The sequence below is a fragment of the Mustela putorius genome, unplaced genomic scaffold, assembly GCF_011764305.1.
Source record: "Mustela putorius furo isolate JIRA1106 unplaced genomic scaffold, ASM1176430v1.1 tig00000275_pilon_pilon_pilon, whole genome shotgun sequence".
In the NCBI taxonomy this organism is placed as follows: domain Eukaryota; kingdom Metazoa; phylum Chordata; class Mammalia; order Carnivora; family Mustelidae; genus Mustela; species Mustela putorius.
In genome coordinates, this window is record NW_025421341.1 from 34,088,783 (window position 1) to 34,109,626 (window position 20,844).

A 20,844-nucleotide genomic window follows, 5' to 3' on the forward strand; every position below is an offset into this window, starting at 1 on the left:
GTCTTTGGGATCATCATGGCTCATCTGCTATGGTGCTGGACTCAGTGCAGGGCAAATTCTGAAACCCATTTTTTCAACTATGAAATGAGGAACGTAGTTGAGATTATTTCTTTTTTTCAAAGATTTTATTTTAGAAAGTGTGTGTGTGAGTAGTGGGAGGGACAGACGGAGAGGGAGAGGAGAGTAGACTTCCTGCTGAGCGCAGAGCCTGATGTAGGGCTGGATCCTAGCACCCAAGACCATGACCTGAGGCAAAAGCAAGAGTCAGACAGACACTCAAGCAACTGAGCCACCCAGGTGCCCTGAGATTATTTCTTTCTTTCTTTCTTTTTAATTTTATTTATTTATTTGAGAGAGAGACACACACACACACAGTGAGAGAGGGAACACAAGCAGGGGAGGGAGAAGCAGGCTTCCCGCCAAGCAGGAAGCCTGATGCAGGGCTCGATCCCAGGACACTAATATCAGGACCCGAGCCAAAGGCAGATGCTTAGCAACTGAGCCACCCAGGCGCCCCCCGAGATTATTTCTGAAGTCTTTTTTGTGTGTGTGTGCAGCCTACATTCTGAATCTGAACATTTATTTTGCGGTTTCAGTGAGGAGTTTCAAATACCAAAATTGCCTAAAGAGAAGGAAGAGGAAATCTTTTGAAGCCTAATAATATTTCTCAAGTTTTGTACTTCATCTCTCTTGTGATTCGGATGTACGATGGTGACTGAGATTCTGTAGTCTGACTATAGAATTGAAGAGACCAGACAGCTAATAAAGCAGTGCTCAATTGGGGAATTGGGGGTGCTGGTATACTTTCTCCCTAACCACCCCCACCCCCCAATTTCTAAAGATTTTATTTATTTATTTGTAAGAGAGAGAGAGAGTGAGAGCAAGCACAGGCAGACAGAGTGGAAGGCAGAGTCAGAGGGAGAAGCAGGCTCCCTGCGGAACAAGGAACCCGATGTGGGACTCGATCCCAGGACGCTGGGATCATGACCTGAGCCGAAGGCAGCTGCTTAACCAACTGAGCCACCCAGGCGTCCCCCACCCCCCAATTTCTAATTCACAGTGAGCTATAAGTTCTAGTGGGTGTATTTTGATTCTTCCTACTGTGTCAGAGTGGAAAAAGATGTTTGCTCGTTTAATACGTATGGCCACTTACTCTCCCTAGTTGCTATATACAGCTAAACATAGCGGTTGTCGAGATGAGACACTGCTTCAAAATCCTATGAATGACATTTGTTCCTGACTTCTTTGTAACATGAGACAGTTCCCATGTTTCTGTTCTCTAGAGGAACAGCCGCTTCATAAAGTGTAAGGTCTCCTTCTCCTTAGTTACTATCCACACTTAGAAGTATGACCTGAATCTCATCTCCTCAGTGCCCTGTTTTCAGCTGTGCATTGTGATGTCTTGCTGGGTGTTTGTTCAGAGCCTCCTCATTGCTGTGTTGGCGAATACCAACTGTCTTCACACTGTTCCACATTTTTTCTTTCTTCCTAAAGTGTGCCTCTTCACTGGCCAGTACTTCGTGGGGCCAGTACCTGTTAAGGAAGTAAGGTCTCCTTATCATGGCACTACCGAGAGAAACAGGAATAGCTTGATGAGTAGAAATAAGCATGCATCTCATAGAGAAATACATCTGATAAGGCATGCATCTAATAGGAAATATGTCTAGTTTTCTAACAGGATTATGAAGGAGGGGCAAGGAGAAACATAAATTTTCTAGTTCAGAAGAGGAACTTAAACCCCAAATATGAGAGGCCGAGTTCTGTTTGGTTTTGGTCGTCCTGCCCTTACCAAGGGCACCATGGGTTAGAGTAGAGTATGTGGTTGATACCATCACTGATGGCTCAATAACCAAACAGAACTAAATGTATTTGTTGTCGTTTGCGCTGTATCTGCCAGTAAGTAGTCTGTGATTGAGAAGCGATCAGACTTCATGGGGATGTGACTACAGCATGATGACTATAGTTAATAATACTGTATTTTTTACAAAGTGATTTGGTTCTAAAAAATTACATGTATGTGGCACTTAATATACCTCAAGACTAAAAGGATTCCGCTGTGTTGGGATGCCTGGCTGGCTCAGTCGGTAGAGTGGCACTCTTCATTTATTTATTTAAATTTTTTTTAAAGATTTTATTCACCTTCTTGACAGAGTACAAGCAGGGGAGGCAGCAGAGGGAGAGAGGGAGAGAGAGAAGCAGGCCCCAGGCTGAGCAGGGAGCCGGATACAGGGCTGGATCCCAGGACCTTGGGATCATGACCTGAGTGGAAGGCAGACACTTAACTGACTGAGCCACCTAGGCGCTCTGACTATGAGACTCTCAATCTCAGGGTCATGAGTTCAAGCCCCGTGTTGGGCATAGAGCCTACTTAGAAAAAAATAAACTGGAAAGATTTCACTGTGTAAAACAGGGTCCTCTTATAGCATGCAATGATTATCCTGGGGCTTTCATAAATAGGGGTCCTGGCTGAGGCTGGCATTTTCCACCTAAAGAGTTTATCCTTGTATCAACAGTATTATATTTCTGTACTTCCCATACAGCATGCCTTCCTTCCCACATGCTTCCCCAAATGAAAATGTGTCCTCCAAAACGTCAAGTCTGTAGCAGAGTGTCTTCTCTTAAATCTCATACTCATTCAAAGAAAAAGGAAGGATAATCTTTTGTGCTCTGGGGCCTTCTCTCTACAGGTGGAGCAGTTCTGGAGGTTTTATAGCCACATGGTACGTCCCGGGGACCTGACAGGCCACAGTGACTTCCATCTCTTCAAAGAAGGAATTAAACCCATGTGGGAGGTAAGCCCGGAGGACCTCAGACTGCTGTTCTGAGTGTTTGCGGGGTTTTTTTTTAGCCCTGCTAAGGTTAAAGTATTTAAAGTTTTCTCTCAAAGCTACAACACTATTTGGTACATCTTTGGAGCCAGGACCTCTGGGAAAGGGCACTGATGTCATCACTTGTCTGTATGTTTACAAAGATTTTTTTATCACTAAAGTGGTATAACAACATTAAAGGACTTTTTTTTTTTTAATTACCCTTATTCCCATTAAACTGGATGTGTGTGTGTGTGTGTGTGTGAGAGAGAGAGAGAGAGAGAGAGACTACTACAGTGTATATGTGATTGAAGTGGGTAAAAAGTGAGCTGGAGTAGCTAGCAGTAGCTGGAGGCCCAAAGCTGGGCTATAGGATCTCTTTGCTGTAACCCATCTTCTGTTCTGATGCCAGGGCATTTTTTTTAGAAAACAAATGTGAGCACATACATACACACCCAACTATAGGCCCTACGCAACTCTGCATTGCTCCCATTATCTTGCACTTACTAACCCTCCAGGCCTCATCTCCCAGCATGCCCAGGCCTTCTCTTCAGAGCAGCTAGCTGCCTTCTTTGCATATCTCCCTGACACACAGCCTCAGTTTGTACACAGACGTGTTTTTCTTGATGCCTGCAGACCCTTCGCCTTTTTTACCTAACTGTACATCCCTCAAGACCCAGGTTAAATGTTTCCACTTCTTGAGTGTTTCTGTCTTGTTTTTCTTTAACTTAGCGTATCTCTGTTACAGCAACACATGTCAGACTGTACTGCCGAGATTAATTTTCTTGGCTTTCTCCTCCACTAGACTAGATCTGGTAGAGACTGTGGCTTCACGTCTGTATGCTTGAGACTTAGTGACACTTGGTAAACTTCTAGTGAATGAAACGAGGAATGTTGTATGTTTGAAATCTGATATCACTTTATTTTGATTCCAAAGTAGTTTCAGAAAAAGAGGTTTATTTTTAAAAGGATCGGTTTAGCCATTCATTGTTGTGGCTGATACCAAGGAGTCCCACCTTGTTTTTCTTTTTTTCCCATTTTTTATCTCCCTGGTCCTACCACCGTTTTTTCCTATAAAGTTGAATAACTGAAAAGTGACAAGACTTCTTAAGTGTTGAAGGGATCCTTGGCTTTTTTCCTGCTGCATACAAAAGTAAAAGACCGGCAAAACCACATTTTAACTTTAGTGCTTTCTATCTTATACAGGATGATGCAAATAAAAATGGTGGCAAATGGATTATTCGGCTGCGGAAGGGCTTGGCGTCCCGTTGCTGGGAGAATCTTATCCTGGCCATGTTGGGGGAACAGTTCATGGTTGGGGAGGAGATCTGTGGGGCTGTGGTCTCTGTCCGGTTTCAGGTAAGCTACACCATGGGCAGGTTTGGTTTCTTGTGTTGCCTTTGCTCTCTTCACTGCCTCTGGTTTGCTTTGACGACTCCTTCTGTTCCTCCTGTAGGAGGACATTATTTCAATATGGAATAAGACTGCCAGTGACCAAGCAACCACAGCCCGAATCCGGGATACGCTTCGGCGAGTGCTTAATCTACCTCCCAACACCATTATGGAGTACAAAACCCACACCGACAGCATCAAGTACGTTTTGGGGGTGCTTGGGGGGTATGTCCCTAAGCTTAGGAGAAGTAGGTCCTTAGTTGGGCCCGGAGGAATACGGTCAAACAGGAGCCAGACTTACGGAGAAGGGACAGACCAGTCTTCCCCTCTAGTGCTTTTGGCCACTCGTAGCAGTTCTTTGCTGGTGAGGCTCCCTGCCCACCTACACTATGTGGCGCTTTGTATCAGAGAGAGCCCTTCTGCACAGTCCCAGTTACGCTTCCTGGGCTTGCTTTATTTACACGGGCTGTCGTGTCTTTCATTCACTAACCACTATCTTAAAATGAAAGACAAAGTGCTCTTCGTTTTCTTGCTGTTTTTTAAGATAATTTTACTGAACGGTCAAGTCCTCCTCCCTGTCCGCCCCTCACCCCACTTTTGCATGTCTTTTTAACCTGTTAGCATCAGTCTGTTTTCTTTGTCCTGGGAAGTTGACTTCTTATTATTGGGAATGAAGACTCCCACTTTCCTGGTCTATAGAGCTGAACTTGTAGTGGAAGGAGAATAGTGTGGTTGTGAGAGCAGAATCCAAGGGGGAAGCATGAATACCAAAGGGGGGAAGTAAGCTTTGTGATCTACCTAGGACTTGGGGTACCTAGAGTTGAATGTCCACAAATGAGAATCACTGGTTGGAGTTGCTCCTTCAGTGATCGAAGCCATAAGTAAATTCAGGTTACTATGAAGAAGTTGTGGGGAGTGGCTCTCAGGTTTTCTCAAAACTGGAGGGAGAGCTAGCCAACTAGGAGTCGGGACTTTTAGGTTTTACTCTCTCCTTTGACTCCAGTATCAATATGTGCCTTTGGCAAGTCTCTGCCACTCTGCTTCAGTCTCATCTGTAAAATGGGGGATAATAATACTTTACCTAACAGGGTTGTTGTGAGGCTGATTTAATCTTTGTAATTGAAGGTCCTCAGGTGGAGAATGCTCTTATAGGACGAATTATTATTACTGCTATCATCGTCATCATTAGTAATAATATCATCATCATGTTATTCTTATTAGAGACTAGTAATGAGCCCAGCGATGCTGTTCAGCAGGGAAACTTTGGGAATCTTTTTCCCATGCATTCACAGAGAATGTTGTGGGTGGAGTTGGCTTAAACCAGCTAAGTGCCAGTTTGTTACTGGAAACACTGCCGCAGGAGTTGGTCCGTAATCATATGGCTGGCTGTGACTCACCCGGAGCCACCAGCAGTTTATTAGCCAGCCATGGCCCCAGTTGCTTGCTGTAGCAATTCTGAGTTAGCCTTGTTTTTCTCTAGGCAGATTTTCCCATTCTTCGTTCTGGGAGAGAATAGTTTCTGCCCTCCAGCCAGACACAGTCCAAGCTGGAGGGGTCCACACCACTTTTTCTAGGACTCTTACGTTCAAGGTTCCCAAATGCCCTCCATCCCCCATTCCCTTCAAAAGCAAACTTTCACCTGCATAGGAGAGGGAAAGAAGGTATTTTTCAACTCTGCCCTCTCCACTATTTTCCCTCTCTAATACCCTGAGGCGGTTCTTCCTGACTTTTGTAGAAATGGGTGAACAAGTCCTTACAGAGTCTAGGAGAGCCCGTGGGCTTTGCCTTAGTCTGCTTCTCGCTGCTTTATCAAGAGATCTGCCTAGCACTCCAGCCCTGCAGCTACAGGGACCAGAAACCCTCCTTGAGTCCCAGATGCTACTTTCCCTCGCGTCTCCCTCTCTTTCCTCTCCCAATGTGCCCACCTTTTGCACTTCCACTAGAATGCCAGGCAGGCTGGGCCCCCAAAGGCTCCTTTTTCAAAACCTCTGGAAGCCGCGGTTGAATGTGCCATGACCCACTCCCTCTCTGGATGGCACCATCATTGAAGCTGGCATCACCGGAGTCTCTTGTTCTGTTGGCGTGCTACCTGGAAGATCCTTCTGTCCTGGACAAGAGGAATTGGAAGAGCATTTTATGTTTTAAGAACAGGCTGACACGCAGCAGCTACAACAACAGCTGAGATCATTTAATAAATGGTGCTAAACTAGCTTGTCTCATGCTCTCGCTCTTTATGGTGCATCAAAGAAGTGGCCTTTCGGACTGACTGTCACCATATTAAGGAATGGCACAGACTTCTCCGTGGAGGGCCATCTGGGGAATGCAGCCTCATTTCCATAAGCCCATTGTAGTGTCACATGGTATTTTGTTCCAGTTCTGCTGAGGTCTGACATAATGAGGTGACATCTCGCTCTCAAAATGAGACCCCATTTTCTGGTACTTGAATTTTAGTTCCCATCTGGTCACGGTGATGACTAGACCAGAGTGATTTCTGATTAGAATTCAGCTTGAAAGTCTGTTAAGGTTGGAAAGGGGGATCCTTGGCCTTTGCTTCGCTGACTTTGTTTGCCTTTACTTCAAAGAGCTCTCTTGCTTGGAGGTGAAGCCCTGCTTTTTTGTCTGTGTGTGGCTGTGTGTATGTAGTTTCCTCGCTTTGTGTTAACAGGGTTTTCTCACTGTGCCAGAGCTGCCCAAGCCACGAGCTCTCTGCCAGCCTTCTCCCTTCTGTTTTCCATTTAGAGCCAAATCCTCTTCCTCTTTGAGCTAGTCCTGCTTGCGAGGTTTCAGCGTACTAGACCTTCCCTTTCTCCCGGTCCCCAGGGTTGTTGTGCATCAGGATCTGGGGTGGGGAAATGTCTTCGTCCTGTAAGGTTTGCTCCTGAGGGTATCGGACTGTACTGCACACCAGCCCCTCAGATGCTTTGTGGCTTGGCTTGTGTGCACTGCAGCACAGCCTTCAGGCCCCTGACCTGCATGTAGGATTTCAGCAGGTCTCATTACTCATTATTAAGTTTTCTTAGGAGCTCCTACCCAAACCAGAAGTAAACCATTTTTGTAGAACTCTAGGTCAGGTCGCCTGATGGTGTCTTGAAGGTGGCTGTGGGTGTGATGTGGAGTTTTCCAAAGTGGCTCTTCCATTTTGGCAGCAACACCCTGCACTTCTCCCGTCCTGATTGACCACCAGGCTGCACATGGCCTGGGATCTCACAGAACACACAACAGGACTAGTACTGAACATTCTGGAGGTGTTTGTGTGATTGTTTCTCTGTTTATCACCTATCCAAAATTGGTTGAAATACCTGGAAGACGGGAGATTTGTTGGCATGTGGAAATGCCTGTTCTCTATGTTTTCAGCATTTGTCAGAGTTACCTTGTATGGCCTTTTCCCTCTTGCCTTCCAATATTATGTTACATGTATTGACCTTGATTGCCGCTATATAACTAGTCCAGGAGATGAGCTTGATGTCACCATCCAGAGTAAGAGTTGATCGGAAAGCACCAAACCCACACGGAGGCCCCTGTGATCATTGCCAAATGTCAACAGAAATCAGAGCTGTTCTGCTTTGTTCTAGTCCTTGTGGCTCTCCCACTGGAGATTGATTAAGCCCAGGAGCAGCACCAAGAACTTGAGGACTTGGGGAAGTGAAGGAAGAAGGAGCAGTTCTCCCCCAAGTTCTTTGGAGAGTAGGGCTGCTGGAAATAGTGAGGGGCATTTTTCTAGGAATGGCTACAATTTCTCAGTCACATTTCTCCACCTTGCTGTATCAGTCTAGTTTTCAATGTCCTTTTTCAACTGTTCGGTTTTTCCAGCCTTTCCCTAATCATGCTGCTTGTGGCCTTTTCCTGCTATACTCCTAGGTGGGCTGAGGCCAGCACTGCTGCCTGGTGAGCTGCTTCACTGTAGAGGGGATGCCTGCCTGCTGCCTCCTACTGTTCATTGCCAATAGTTCCGCCCCCTGAAGGGTGAGCAGGTCCCATTGAGAAATGGGAAACCTGTTCAATTGAGTGTTAGCTCAGGTGCATGGCTCCTCTTAATGAGACCAGTCGTAGTTGAGAGTTCATAGGTCTGGGTCCTTGCAAACATCGAGTAACTGTATCCCCTTTTGAGGAGAAATTTCATAATGCAGCCAGACCTGCAAACACCAGGGCATCACCAGGATAAAACCTGGCACAGAGCTACATAAAGCACCAGTATCTTTTGTGAGGAAATTCCTCTTTGGAACAGTCCCATTGAGTTCCTTTATGCATCTGGCCTGGAATGGTAAAGGGGAAGGCAGGGCCAGCTTTACTCAGTAGGCCACAGCACTGGGGAGTCTGACCAGACCCCTCTGCACAGGAAGTTGAGGGTAGGTGACTTCCCTTTATTACTTTATTCTAGAAGAGAAGAGAGATGGGTCAAACATGGAGACTTTGCTGTACCACATCTAGATTTCATTGTATTTGAACATTGAACTTTGTAGGCAAGAATCAGCCATCCCTTCTCCTATCTTGTCTAAATCAGAGTCCTAGCTTGCTGGCACTGAGTCACACTGGCAGAATTGCTGGCCTGGCTTTGCGTTTATGAAATGTTCCCCCATACTGATGTTTAAAGCAAAGAAAGCCCAAACTAGCAGGGGGCTGAGCTCGTCCATGAGGATCAGGTGCCAGCCAAGTGCAAGGCTGTGACCCAGACTTTCGGCAGGGTGGGAGAGCAAATATGATTATACAGGAAGTGAGATCTCTGCTGTCAGAGTTTATTTCCTGGTAAGTGAGCTGAGACAAGAGTGGTCTCTAAAGGACTCTTTGTCACTCTGTCATTTGAATCTGTTCAGAATTCCCTATAGGCTCTGTTAATCTAAGGGCAAAATAAATTTATTTATTTATTTATAAGAAACTCCATTCATACAACACTTCTAACATTTAACTTATTCTTTCTTTACCTTTAAAAGAAGCAAGTTTTAATATTACCTAAAATGTCTGAGATGGAGAATAGCTAGAAAATTCACACCTAGCTCTAGGTGGTTGACTTGCCTCTTAGCCAAGCATTGGCCTACAAGAGTAGGAGTAATTGTTCCAATGACTGTGACCAACTGTTTGATTTCCACTGAATCCATGTGAGGAAATCTCTGTACCCAGATTCTTCATGTTGAGGTTTAGCATCTGAAGAAGATCCTTCTGAAGAAAATGGGAGGGCAGTTTCATACTGGAATGGATTAGAGGGGAACTCTGAAATCTGTATTTCAGCAGGTTCTTGACACAGAGAACTGCTCTGTTTGGACTAGTGTAAGCCTTCTGGAAACAAAAGAAAAATGAGATGAAACTTCAGCACAACCATGTAGTTTCTTGTTGACACCAAAATTGCTCAAAATAGAATTGAAATCTCACTGTTAGAAAGAAAGAGAGGGGTTTCCTAGGCTGCTGCCCAAGCGTCGGACTTGCTTTGCCCTTACCTTCTTTTGGAATGGAGAATGAAACAGCCTTCTGATGTCACTCATGGACTCAGGAAGTTCACCGCATCACCGCCTCTCCAGAAAGGGCTGTGGAACAGATGTCTTGCTGTGGACATTGAGTTTGTGAATTGACAAAGACTGGCACGCTTGCTTGGCGGTCTTAGATTTTTCTTCAATTCAGTTAGCGTGTATGAGTAGCTTTGATAATACTCTGGAGAAGCCATCAGCCACAGGGTAGATCATTAACTTTTAATTGCTGCTGCTGTTCAAAAGAGAGAAAAACTAATGAAACTTGTACAAATATTACCCAGAAGAAGGACTTTGTCATACCAGGTCTCTGTATTTAATCCCTCCCTATTAATAAAAAAAAAAAGAAAAGAAAAGCTACCCATAGAAGGCCTAGTAATGAAGTATATTCATTCTTTGATCGTAATACTAAACTTGCAGTGAGTGACATAATATGTTGTCACCCTAGGTATTTTCATCCATTTAAACTGAGAATGGAATAATTGCCACTAAGGGATTTTCTATTTAGAAATAGGAAATTACCCATTATATATATATATTTGCATATATACAAATTTATTTATTTATTTATTTATTTATTTGCTCATTTATTTATTTCCCAGGGAACTTACCAGGTACTTTATCCCTAATAGGGCAAAAAGGTAGGACATCAGCTCCTCCGAGGAAACTCCAGGTGGTTTAGGGCTTCAGGATGCATGGGAGATTTTGTTTTCTCCTATTTTTTTGGCCAGGGTTACCAAGGGCTTGTTCTTTGTGGAGCAGCACCCAGAAAGACTATGTATCCCTCGGTCACATTTCTTATCCCTACTTAACCCCAATTACTAAATTGATTTAATGGGCATGAAAGTTAGGAGGAGCATTGATCCCTAGAATGTTGAACTGTGACCTACACAGTTTAAAGTTTAAGTAATAGTTACATGGGTATTTCCAGAAACAGATGGAACCTGATACAAATGTGGGGTGTGAGTTGAGAGGGGTCAGAAGGTTGGAAATGTGAAAGCAGAGAAAGTGCTGTAGTTGCCTCATAACATCACCAGACGTCATGATGCTGTTGGGTAACTGCCCTGACCCCCAGGGTGAGATCTTGTGAAGAAAAAGTTTCTGCCACCTGTCCTCATGCCCTCAAGGCAGAAAGCGCCGCTGCCCTTTGCCCCAGTGATGAGCGGTGTCTCCAGTGATGGTTGAGCTTAGCTCTGACCTCAGTGGCCCCCCGGTAGACTTGCAGCAACAGGTAGAAGGACTGTGGCAAAGGCTTTAGGGATAGTGAGGGCCAGACTTCACCAGTGGAGCAAGCTGGGAGTAGTGCCAACTGCCCCTGAGAGGAGCTGGCCACCATTCCTGATGTGAGTGGAAAGTCTAGGTGGGAAGCCTTACCATTGGGCGTCCAGTACTGGTGGGTTCCACACAACCTGAAGGTATCTACAGGGGGATGTGGGGTTATCGTATCTGTGCTCTTTGTTAAAAAGCCCTTGACCTGAATGTGCTATTGTGTTTTTTGTCTCTGGTTTGCCAGGGCCTGGGAGGAGTTTCATGGCCTGGTGAACAGCAGCGGCCGCTGATCGGACGCTCCCCTCTGTCTCTCACACTCAGGGTAGGGCCTTGTCTATCTTCTCTGTAACCTTGTGACATACCTCTCGGCCATAGTCCCCCTCTCTCCCAGGGCTTGCCCTCTCCCCATTTACTGCCAGTCTGGCTTCTGCCAACATGGAGGCTGCTCTGACCTCTCATCTTTGACTGACTGTCACAGTCTAACAGAAAAGTACTGAGTCCAAGACCATGGAATCGTCCTCACTGGGTCACCTGTCTCCTGGTGAACCTCTGCTAAGATTGTTTAACTTACTATATACCCTTTTTCTCATTTGGAAAAGTGAGGTTCCACTGTCTGAGATGTCTCCGATCTCTTCCAGTACCATTTCATGATTATAAATGTGCCACAGACCCTTTGTCTTTTGCCCAGACGTGGTCATTTTTAAGCCATCTGGCAGGGTCCTGTGACTAGCAGGGCAGTTCCATAGGCTCCAGTGTGGGTTAGGGGAGAGGAACACCCAGAAAGACTATGTACCCCTATGTTTATGTTTAGACTATGTTTACTGGTGGTGTTTGTCAGTTGTGAGCAGTGATAGATTCCAAGGGTTTCACAAGGAGAGTTAGCTGAGGTAGATGCCGGGTATGCTATCACTGGCCCATCACGTGCTTACTGGCGGGGAGAGGCTCTGGGACATTGAAGGCGTGGTCAACTGACACGTTCACTTTAAGAACATTTGTATTTCAATTCAGAGAGTGCCAAGTCCATGTTTGTCTCTTTAGCAGAGGGAACTGGGTCAGTTTATTCTGAATGAGAGGACAGTATTTGCATGTGCCTGCCCTGAGAGTGTATTCCTGGACATTAACTGCCCCACCATCCCTGTGAGAGAGAGGATTGCTAAAATTGGACCAGAACATGCCAGCTGTAGTAGCTGCTTCAGAACTCCCCCTTCCCAGGAAGGACATGAGGCAGTTTCAAGAGAAGGAGACCTGCATGTCTCTGATGAGCACGAAGAGAGGACAACACTGAGGGACAGAAGCAGGTGGCCTGGGGTCGGAGGACTGTGGAGCTGGGATCATCTGCAGTTTAGCCGTCCTGGAATGCCTGCACGTGTGGGTGATACCCCTCAGGTCTTTTTTAGTAGTTTAATTCCCTTATTATAAATTCAATTTTTAGATATTAGATTTTTTAAAAGTAACATTTTATTTTAAAAACTTCTCTATAAAATATAGTCAACAGAATTTTGAAGTGGCTACTAGTTTATACACACCGGGAGGGTGTGTATAAACTAGAAAAACATGCCTGGGCTGTAATGTTGGCTACACTGATTTGCAGGATGAAAAGTCAGATTTCCAGAGGCCTGGCACTATAATGGAATTGTTTAATAATGTTACCATGTTTGATTATTTCTAGGATTTATTTTTTCTTGGTTTTTAATGTCCCTAAAATCAGGTTGCTTACTGTGTATATGATTAAAAATTTTTTGACAGGGGCGCCTGGGTGGCTCAGTGGGTTAAGCCGCTGCCTTCGGCTCAGGTCATGATCTCGGGGTCCTGGGATCGAGACCCGCATCAGGCTCTCTGCTCAGCAGGGAGCCTGCTTCCCTCTCTCTCTCTGCCTGCCTGCCTCTCCATCTACTTGTGATTTCTCTCTGTCAAATAAATAAATAAAATAAAATCTTAAAAAAAAAAAAAAAAAATTTTTTGACATAGTTTAATTGGCAGTGTTTAGAGTACCTAAAACGATGGGCTTTTTAAAAATCAATAGCATCTTATATTCTATGGGGGGAGGGGGAAGCCTTTAAAATGAAACTAGAGTAGTCCGTATAGGAGAAAATTTAAAACTATTCCCTCCCCTTTGATAACACTGAATCCCTCGGGAAAGATACCTTTGAATTGCCTTGGAATCACATGTTTCATATCATTGCTATTTTGCAGTTTCTTTGTTCTTTCTGTTGCCCCTGTATCTTTTTTATCTGGCAGATGAAGAAAGCGCTTCATGAACACTTCATAATTTAGGTGTTCTTTTTTTTTTTTTTTAAGTGGGCTCCACACTCAACATGGGGCTTGAATTCACCACCACCCTGAAATCAAGTCGGATGCTTTACTGCCTGAGCCAGTTAGGTGCCCCCTAGGTGTTCTCCTCGAAGCATGGCCTTGGGAGTCTGAGAGGACTATTAGTGTCTAAATGAAAAAAATCACCTCACTTCATTGTCCTAAAGACCCGAAAAGGACTCCATATTTCATTCCTGTCGCCTCACCCCTGGAAGAGGTGCTCTGAGGCTGTGTACCTCCAGCTCATAGCTCCTCATCCGCTCCACCTTTTCTTTACCCCCTTCCAAGTAGACCATGATCTGGGGAGAAATAAAAACTGCTATGTAAGTAATTCTTTTTTAAAGTAATTCTTCTTGAACCACAAATACTTCTCTTCAGTTTATCTGATATTTTATGCTATTACACATAACTGCTAATATTCTAGAACTGTTTTACTTGATCTGCATTACAAATCAGTATTGCACTTTTAACCATGGCTTCAATAGAAGCCCCAGTTAACTGCTGGGGGAGGATTTAGGGTTACTTATATGTCTGGCCTGGCATGTGCAGAACAGTGATCTGTGTTGTTGGGGAATGGAGTTGGCACTCAGTGGGAGATTAGAGATTGAAACTTGCCCAACTGAACCCAGGAAGGGTTTGCAGTCTTATTTAATATTTGTTGAGGAAGAGAAGAGGAAGCCAGAGCTGGCCTGGGGTGGACACCTGACAGAATGACAGAGAATGTTCCGTGACAGAGAAGACTGTGTGCAGGCTGAATTGTAATGTACCCCCAGATGGCTGGATCCCAGGTTGCCCTTGAGGCCCAGAACCACTGTGCTGCCCCTGCTGGGCACGAGCACAGCAACAGCTTCCTGCAAGAACAGAGAGGCGTTCCTCTGAGGAGCCAACCACCTTGCTTCTGTTGTGTACCCTCAGGAGCCAACCTCTACCTCAGCTTATTCTTCCCAGAACTGGAACTTGTCTTTTTCTCTAGAAGGATGAAAATGGTGATTATGTGGAGGCTGAGCAAATTGGAAACCTGTTTAAGAATATTTGGGGAATAGATTTGCCCAGGATGCCTGGGAATGTGAAGTTGGAAGCCAGTTTGGTTAGGGCACTGGTATTTCTGAGACCCCACTATCAGGACAAAGAATCATCAAGTAGAGAACGTCTTTCTGACTTCTCTAGCCTCATGGGTCTTTTGGGTCATGTGCCCTGATGTGTAAAAATCCCTGGGAATAAATTAAGATAGAGTGGGAAAATTGATGTCTGAAAAGCCCCTTTAAATCAGTATACTCGGCACAGTCCCCGTTGCTTATTTTACATAAATTCACAGGTGAGGATGTAAAAATGTTCTTATTTCCTTCTAAAAGATCTGTTGTATCATTTAAAACAACAACGACAACAACAGAAAACCCTTCCTGGTTTTCCATGCAGCATCACAACATTGCTAGGTGGCTAGATGGGCTAACTTTTAGGAGCTCACTCTGTATTTTCTAAATTATAGTTTGCTTTTAAAAGAATAGAAACCCATCTTTTATAAAAAAAAAAAAAAAAAGTTAAAAGTTGCCTGTGACCTCTGCCACTTCCTGTCTTCCTCCTTCCTTTCTCTGTCTCCTAATCTCTCTGGCACTGCAGCCCTTGGGTGAGGGATGGAACCTCGGATTAGTTCCCAGCTGGTCTGAGGTGAACACATTCGTCAGGCTAAATCTGGCAGCAAGCTATTCTCAGCCCACTTTTTTTTTTTTTAGAGGAGCTGGACCAGAGCCACCAGCTGCCACCAGCCTGTCATTGTCAGGAGGAGCCTGTCACCTGTTCTTGTTGCTCTTTGTTATCTTTTATATCAAACCCTGCAGAAGCTCAGCTAGATTTTCCTGGCTCCTTACTCTTCTCCCCTTTTCCGCATTACAAATAAACTTTAGAGTGTGCTTTCTTAGATTTTCTGACCCTGAAGAGATCTGTGACAATAGAAGTACTTAGAATAAATAGTAACTATCTGGATAGGAAAATATTATAGAGCTTTTCAGTTTACCTGCCACAGAGAGAATTTGTCTGTGGCCCAAGCCCAGCACAGTACAGGAATTCTTCCAAAAGATAACGGTGACCTGCTTACAGTGATGACTTGTCCAGAAAGTTCTTTCCACTTCATCACTATACAGATGAAAGGCCTGGGTCGAGACACTTGCCTGCCCTCTCTTACTCCAAGATAAATCATTCTCCCGCAGTCAGAAAATCCTGTGATGCTACCATCCCACACCCCGCCTTTCTATTTACTCATTTTATTTCTCCCTGCTGATTGACTTTTGTGATCCAGTTGCTCTACGGGGATAGATGTGGCATCAAAAGAGAAGAGAAGGAACAGAGCAAATCCTTCCTTCCTAATCACTTCTTTTGTTAGTAGAGCGCTTTTCTGACCCCAGGTCTCAATGGTACATCATTCCCGAGGGGACTCAGAAGTCACATGCACAAATCAGTTATGCCTGCTTTTCTGTTTTATAATCAGAACTTCCTTATTCATCCTTTGCTAGCTACTTGTGGCTCCTCAGTGGGATCTGTCCTTTTGAAAGGGCTTTTAAAAAGATGATCACCCCATTAAGTTTTTCTTTGTGTGCGGTCTTTCCCTCCTTAGATGGAAATCATCAAAATGCTCAGTAGCTGTAGTTAAATGAGCTACATGGTCATATATGACCGTTATAAAAACACTAGTGGGCTGTCGAGAAGCACCTGCACCAGCTCTCTTTTCCCTTCTCAGTGTACTCGTGTGCAGTCATTCTCCTTGTGTAGTGAGAGCTGTTCTTTACTGGCAGCATCTATTACGCTAAGTGCAGGCGGCTCTTTGTCTGGGCTGAGCATGTTCTTTCATATGTATACACTGTACCAGTAGCCATATGCCCAATAAATCTAGCAATTTTAAGATGGGTCCTTTAAAACTAAGGCTTCTAGAACATTCCACTAAAAATAAAGGGAAATAATGACTCAAAAATCAGATTAATGAGAAATTCTGTTCTGTTCTAGAATTTCAGATACTTTAAAGTCTGAAGCTGTGGGCTAGAGCACCAGATGAGGTGACCTTTAAAGCCCTTTCCAGCCCTAAGATGGTGGGATTCTGGTGGCATGTGAACTGCTAAGATGTTGGACTTCTAGTGGGGAACAGGAAAGGTTTCTGGGGGGTGGCCAAGCCTGTCCACATTCAATGGAACGCAGCTAAGAGAACATAACTTACCATGGGTTATGTATACACATGCTTCTCTTTTAAGAGGTATAGCTAAGTGTCTAAAGTCAAGGCTATGAGTATTTCACCTTGTGGAATATCCTTTTATAAGGAACTGTAAGTTTTGCACAGAGTTTTTTGGTTGCTAGATAGGTTGATTTTTTGAATACATAATACAGTCACATCATTCAATTATTTTTTTTAAGTATGTGTGCATATGTGTTTGAAAAAAAAAAAAGGGGGGGTTTCCTCCCCACTCTGACTGCATCTGCTCAGTTTCTGCTGTAACACCCTCCCTCCACTGCCCCACGTAACCATTGTTGTTGGTTTCTTGTGTGGCCTTATAGACTTTATGTCCGTACAAACAATATGAACTGTGACCTTATTTCCCCAACCCCCACTTACACAAAAGGTGGTGTACTATGTGCATATGCTATTCCATACCTGCTCAGTTTCTCTAGAGAGTTTCCCATATTAGTAGTGAGCTTCCTTGGCTTGTTTTTTTAAGCGGCAGAAGTGTCTCAGTGAAGGAATGGGCCATAATATTCATATTTAACCAGTGACCTTTTGCTAAGTATTTGGGTTGTTTCTAATCTTTGGCTATTGAAAATAGTCAAGTTGAAGTGTTTGAAGGAACTTGGGAGGTGGTTTGCTATGTTGGCATTAGATTAGTAAGGAAAGGAAGTTCTCGGGGTATATCATGAGGGCCCTAGAGCTGCCGAGTTCAGGTCTCCACCCCTTCCCCTGCCCCATATGTGTGTTGTTGCCTACTGAAGATCTGTGTATTGAATGATTTGTTTTCTCCCATTTTTTTCTTTCAGGGACAATTCAAGCTTTCGAAATACAAAAATCACATTGTGAAAGTACACAAGCTGGCAATAATCCTTTTCTGTATGTGTGTGTTTGTCCAAAATGGATGGGAGGTCTCCAGCTGGTCCTTCCATCTGCTTACTGAAGGGACGTCCCTGAGCCATGCGCTCCCCTTTTGCACTCATTCCTGGAGGACGGATTCCGCTAGACACCCTCCAGCGTCGCTGACTTTATAAAGCGGAAAAACAGAAAACGTGACTTTGTAATAGACAAACTTTTTTTTAAATGGGGTTCTGGGGGGGGGGGGAGTTCAGCCTTTCATTTTGCTGTGTGCTGTCCAGATGCCTGTCGGGCATTCTGTTGTGCTCTCCTTTGCTGTACGAAGGGCATCGTGACCACGTGTACAAGCCAGAGCTGTCGACTGAGAGTTATCAGTATTATGAATGTCTGTGCATCCAGGAAAAGCTTTTTGTTGGAGAGTCCCGGAATAGCTATAAATGCTCTCTTCTAGCTCTGCCATTAAATTATTGGGACATTTTGTTTATTTCTCTCCCCTCTTCCCCCAAGCCCACCATTTTCTGAAAATGTGTTACTGATTTTGTATAGTCTCCTGCTTTATGCCCTCCAGTCCTCCCTCCGTTAGGACTCTTTCTTCTTAGGCACTGCTGCACTTAGAATTTTAATCCAGTGAGCCACACTGGTTTCACTGAGGCGGCTCAGAAGGTATGCCTTGGTAAGTTAAACTGGAGCAGAATCCAGTGTGCTTAGGAGCTAGGTTATAATAGCGGTTCCAAGTGCAGGATTTGGAGCTGAGGGCAGTGTCTGAAACCAGAGGAGCAGGGGATGTGTGTCCCGCCTGTTTCTGGTGGGTTTTTGCGTGACCCTCATTGAGGAAGGGAAGCAAAAGCTTGTTTGTCACCCAGTGTTAACACTTAATGTGGTAAATTCTATGATCCTGAAACTGGGGCATCTGACAAAAAGGTGACCGTGATGGGTGGCTTTCTTTGCATGGCTGTGCTTGTCTGAGGAAACCTGCTTTCAGTCCTTACCACCTGGTAGATGCACTAATGTGTGCTGTTCCACGATACCTGGAGAGAAACCTCTTGTGGGCAACGGCAAACATGCTTTAGAAATGAGTGGTCATGCATCAGAGAAGCCGGGTCACCTGACTCCAGAAGGACTGAAGTCAGAGAGGTCAAAAGAGCACCTAGAATTGAAATAAGTACTGAGTACGAGTCCTACAGCAACCTCCAAGGAGCACTGTCTTACTTGGCTCTTGTGAGCAGAGATCGCAGTACCTTAAATTAAGGCCTCTCCTAAAACCTTTCCTTGAAGGCCAGGCCCTTAGCCACCTGGTCTCAGAGAAATCCTATGAGAGTAACAGGCATTTCTTTATTGTATTTATATTACTCTCTTCCTACTTTCCAACTCCTGAACACCTTCTAATTACCACTTTCTTGGGATGCTTTTTCCCCAAAAGAACGTGAGTCCAGGAGCCAAAAGGAGGTGCTTCCATTACAGGTGAAGTTAGATCAGAGAAGAAGATCTAGCAGTGATTTAAACTCCAGGAGTATGAAGAATGAATTGTAGTGCCCAGGCAATTGTGAAGGGCTCAGGCAAATAGAGGAGCAACACTGGCTCAATGGGGAGCAAAGGCTGCCTCCTGAGTATTTGTCTCGACCCTAGGAAGGGCTTCACTTTTGCCTACACTCAGATTTGCCATGAGAATTCCAAAGAGAGCAGACGTTTGGATTTGCCCTTCTTGGGGCATCTGCCTGACTATCATGTGTGCGCGAGCGGGTGCGGATGTGTATAATGTGTTCGTGAGGGAGGGGTCCGCCAGGCTGAGTGCTTAGCTGTATGGTCCACATTCATATTTTTGCGCTTTCTTTGGTCTCATTCAGATTTTTTAAATCTCTTGTGTTTTCTAGAGCTGCTCATGTTTCCCTTCCTCCTTGTCATTGCACTATTTGAAAGTAATTTTTTTTACCACCAATAGATGCTGACCCTGTGCTGGTTAGAACAAGAGTTATTTCTCTGACGCAGTGTCTTACCCTGCGAGCTCTCCCAGATACTCCACCCCGCAGCTCTAAGTGGGAGGTTGAAGAGTCCATTTAGCCAAACCACCCATTTTCCAGACTAGCCTGAGAGGTCCTTCCATTTCTTTTTGACTCTGTGGACCTCGGCTACACGGAGGTGTGGCATAGCACTGGTATTGGTTTCACCTCTTCTGGGGACAGAGGGATGACAGGCACCCCTGGGCCCGCCTCACAAATGTGTAGGTTGCTGCCAGGAGGCTGGGAGTCACCTTTCACTTCGCGCAAGTGGACTGTTTGCCCATGACTCCTCTGCTGGGTTTTCCATTTGAAATTGGCCGCTCCTCCTCTCCAGTGCTCTTCTCGTTTTGTTCTTCTAGTCATGTGTGTGAGGTTTTTTTTCCTGTGACATTGGCAGTGGCAATAATTTCCCACCTTGAGAGAAGCTTGTGGTCCACGATGCTCCAAGAATGAACTTCCAAGAATTTGCCAGCAGAGGAGCAGAGGCTGTGACAAAGTGATTTAGTGTTGCACTTTCAGAGCAATTGTCTACTGCAGTAATAAATGGAAAATATCCGCAAGAACCAGGCTGTGGACTCTTTACTACAGGGACGTGGGGCTCCTGGCAGTTGCGGCTGCTCCGTCTGCCTTCCGCGCACAGGGCTTTTAAATCCTTTCCAGAACAAAACCTGTGGGATAGTCCAGACAATGTGGGGTCATTAACATAAATGTGTTAAAAAATTCACCAATTGCTATTAATCATTGCCAAACTTCCATTTAAATGTTTTTGTTATAAAGTTTTAATATCAAAATACTGTTCATTTCCATTCTCGACATGGGGTGAGGACTATTGGAATGGCAGGAAATCTGAAGGATCAGAATTTGAAGAAATCCTCAAGTGCCCTTGTGAAATACAAGGGAGAGAGGACACACCGCAAAGTCTGAGTTGGTGATCCAAAACAATGCAGACCTGACCCTCCGTTTCAATAGACAGAAACTGTCTGTGTCTGTCAGTTGTGGTCCAAATAGAAGACATGACACTTTGAGAATCATTTGAATGATAGTGTAGAATTTTTGACACAGTAAGGAGAAAGCCGAAAAGAAAGGAAGACTCAAGGAGACAGCATCTCCAGGATGAGCTGCCACAGGATGGAGGCTGCTCCCTCTGGTGTGGGGTCTCTGCAAGCATGATGGGCCTGATGGAGTCGCTTCTAAGCTTGTTGGACACTGAGAGGCCGGAGATCGAGCTGCAGCTGCGGGAACACACTTGCCGCCACTGTACAGGGAGTCCTGCTGCGGCAACAGGAAGGAGTGGGTCCCTTTTCCTCCAACAGCACTGAGGCTTCCCTCTGGTGCACACTGCTGAGAAATACCACAGGATACCAGCGAGCAGAGCAGAAATGACTGCAGAGGGCTGTGGCCAGCTTCACAAGAACAATGGAAAATGCTGGGTGTGAAGCTGAGAGACAAGGGCTTGTAGTGGGTACCGCCCTGCCCCTTAGTCGGCCAGCATCCAATCGCAGCCTTCTATGTGTATTTGAACTTTAATCCTATCTCAAAAGCTGCTCTGTTTC

General features: G+C 44.9%; 1 protein-coding gene across 6 annotated transcripts in view; it reads left to right on the forward strand.

Moving 5' to 3' along the window:
- Window positions 1–19,851, forward strand: part of EIF4E2 (eukaryotic translation initiation factor 4E family member 2) — a 30,129-nt gene extending 10,278 nt beyond the window's left edge. For 2 of the 6 annotated variants that reach the window (XM_013046337.2, XM_013046338.2), the window contains exons 4-7: window positions 2,688–2,792; window positions 4,014–4,166; window positions 4,264–4,400; window positions 5,680–6,136. In XM_013046337.2, coding sequence (XP_012901791.1) covers window positions 2,688–2,792; window positions 4,014–4,166; window positions 4,264–4,400; window positions 5,680–5,773 — 489 coding nt within the window. In that variant the 3' untranslated portion in view covers window positions 5,774–6,136. The other 4 variants (XM_004773484.3, XM_004773486.3, XM_004773483.3 and 1 more) reach the window with 4 other exon arrangements.
- The last annotated feature ends 993 nt before the right edge of the window (window positions 19,852–20,844 follow it).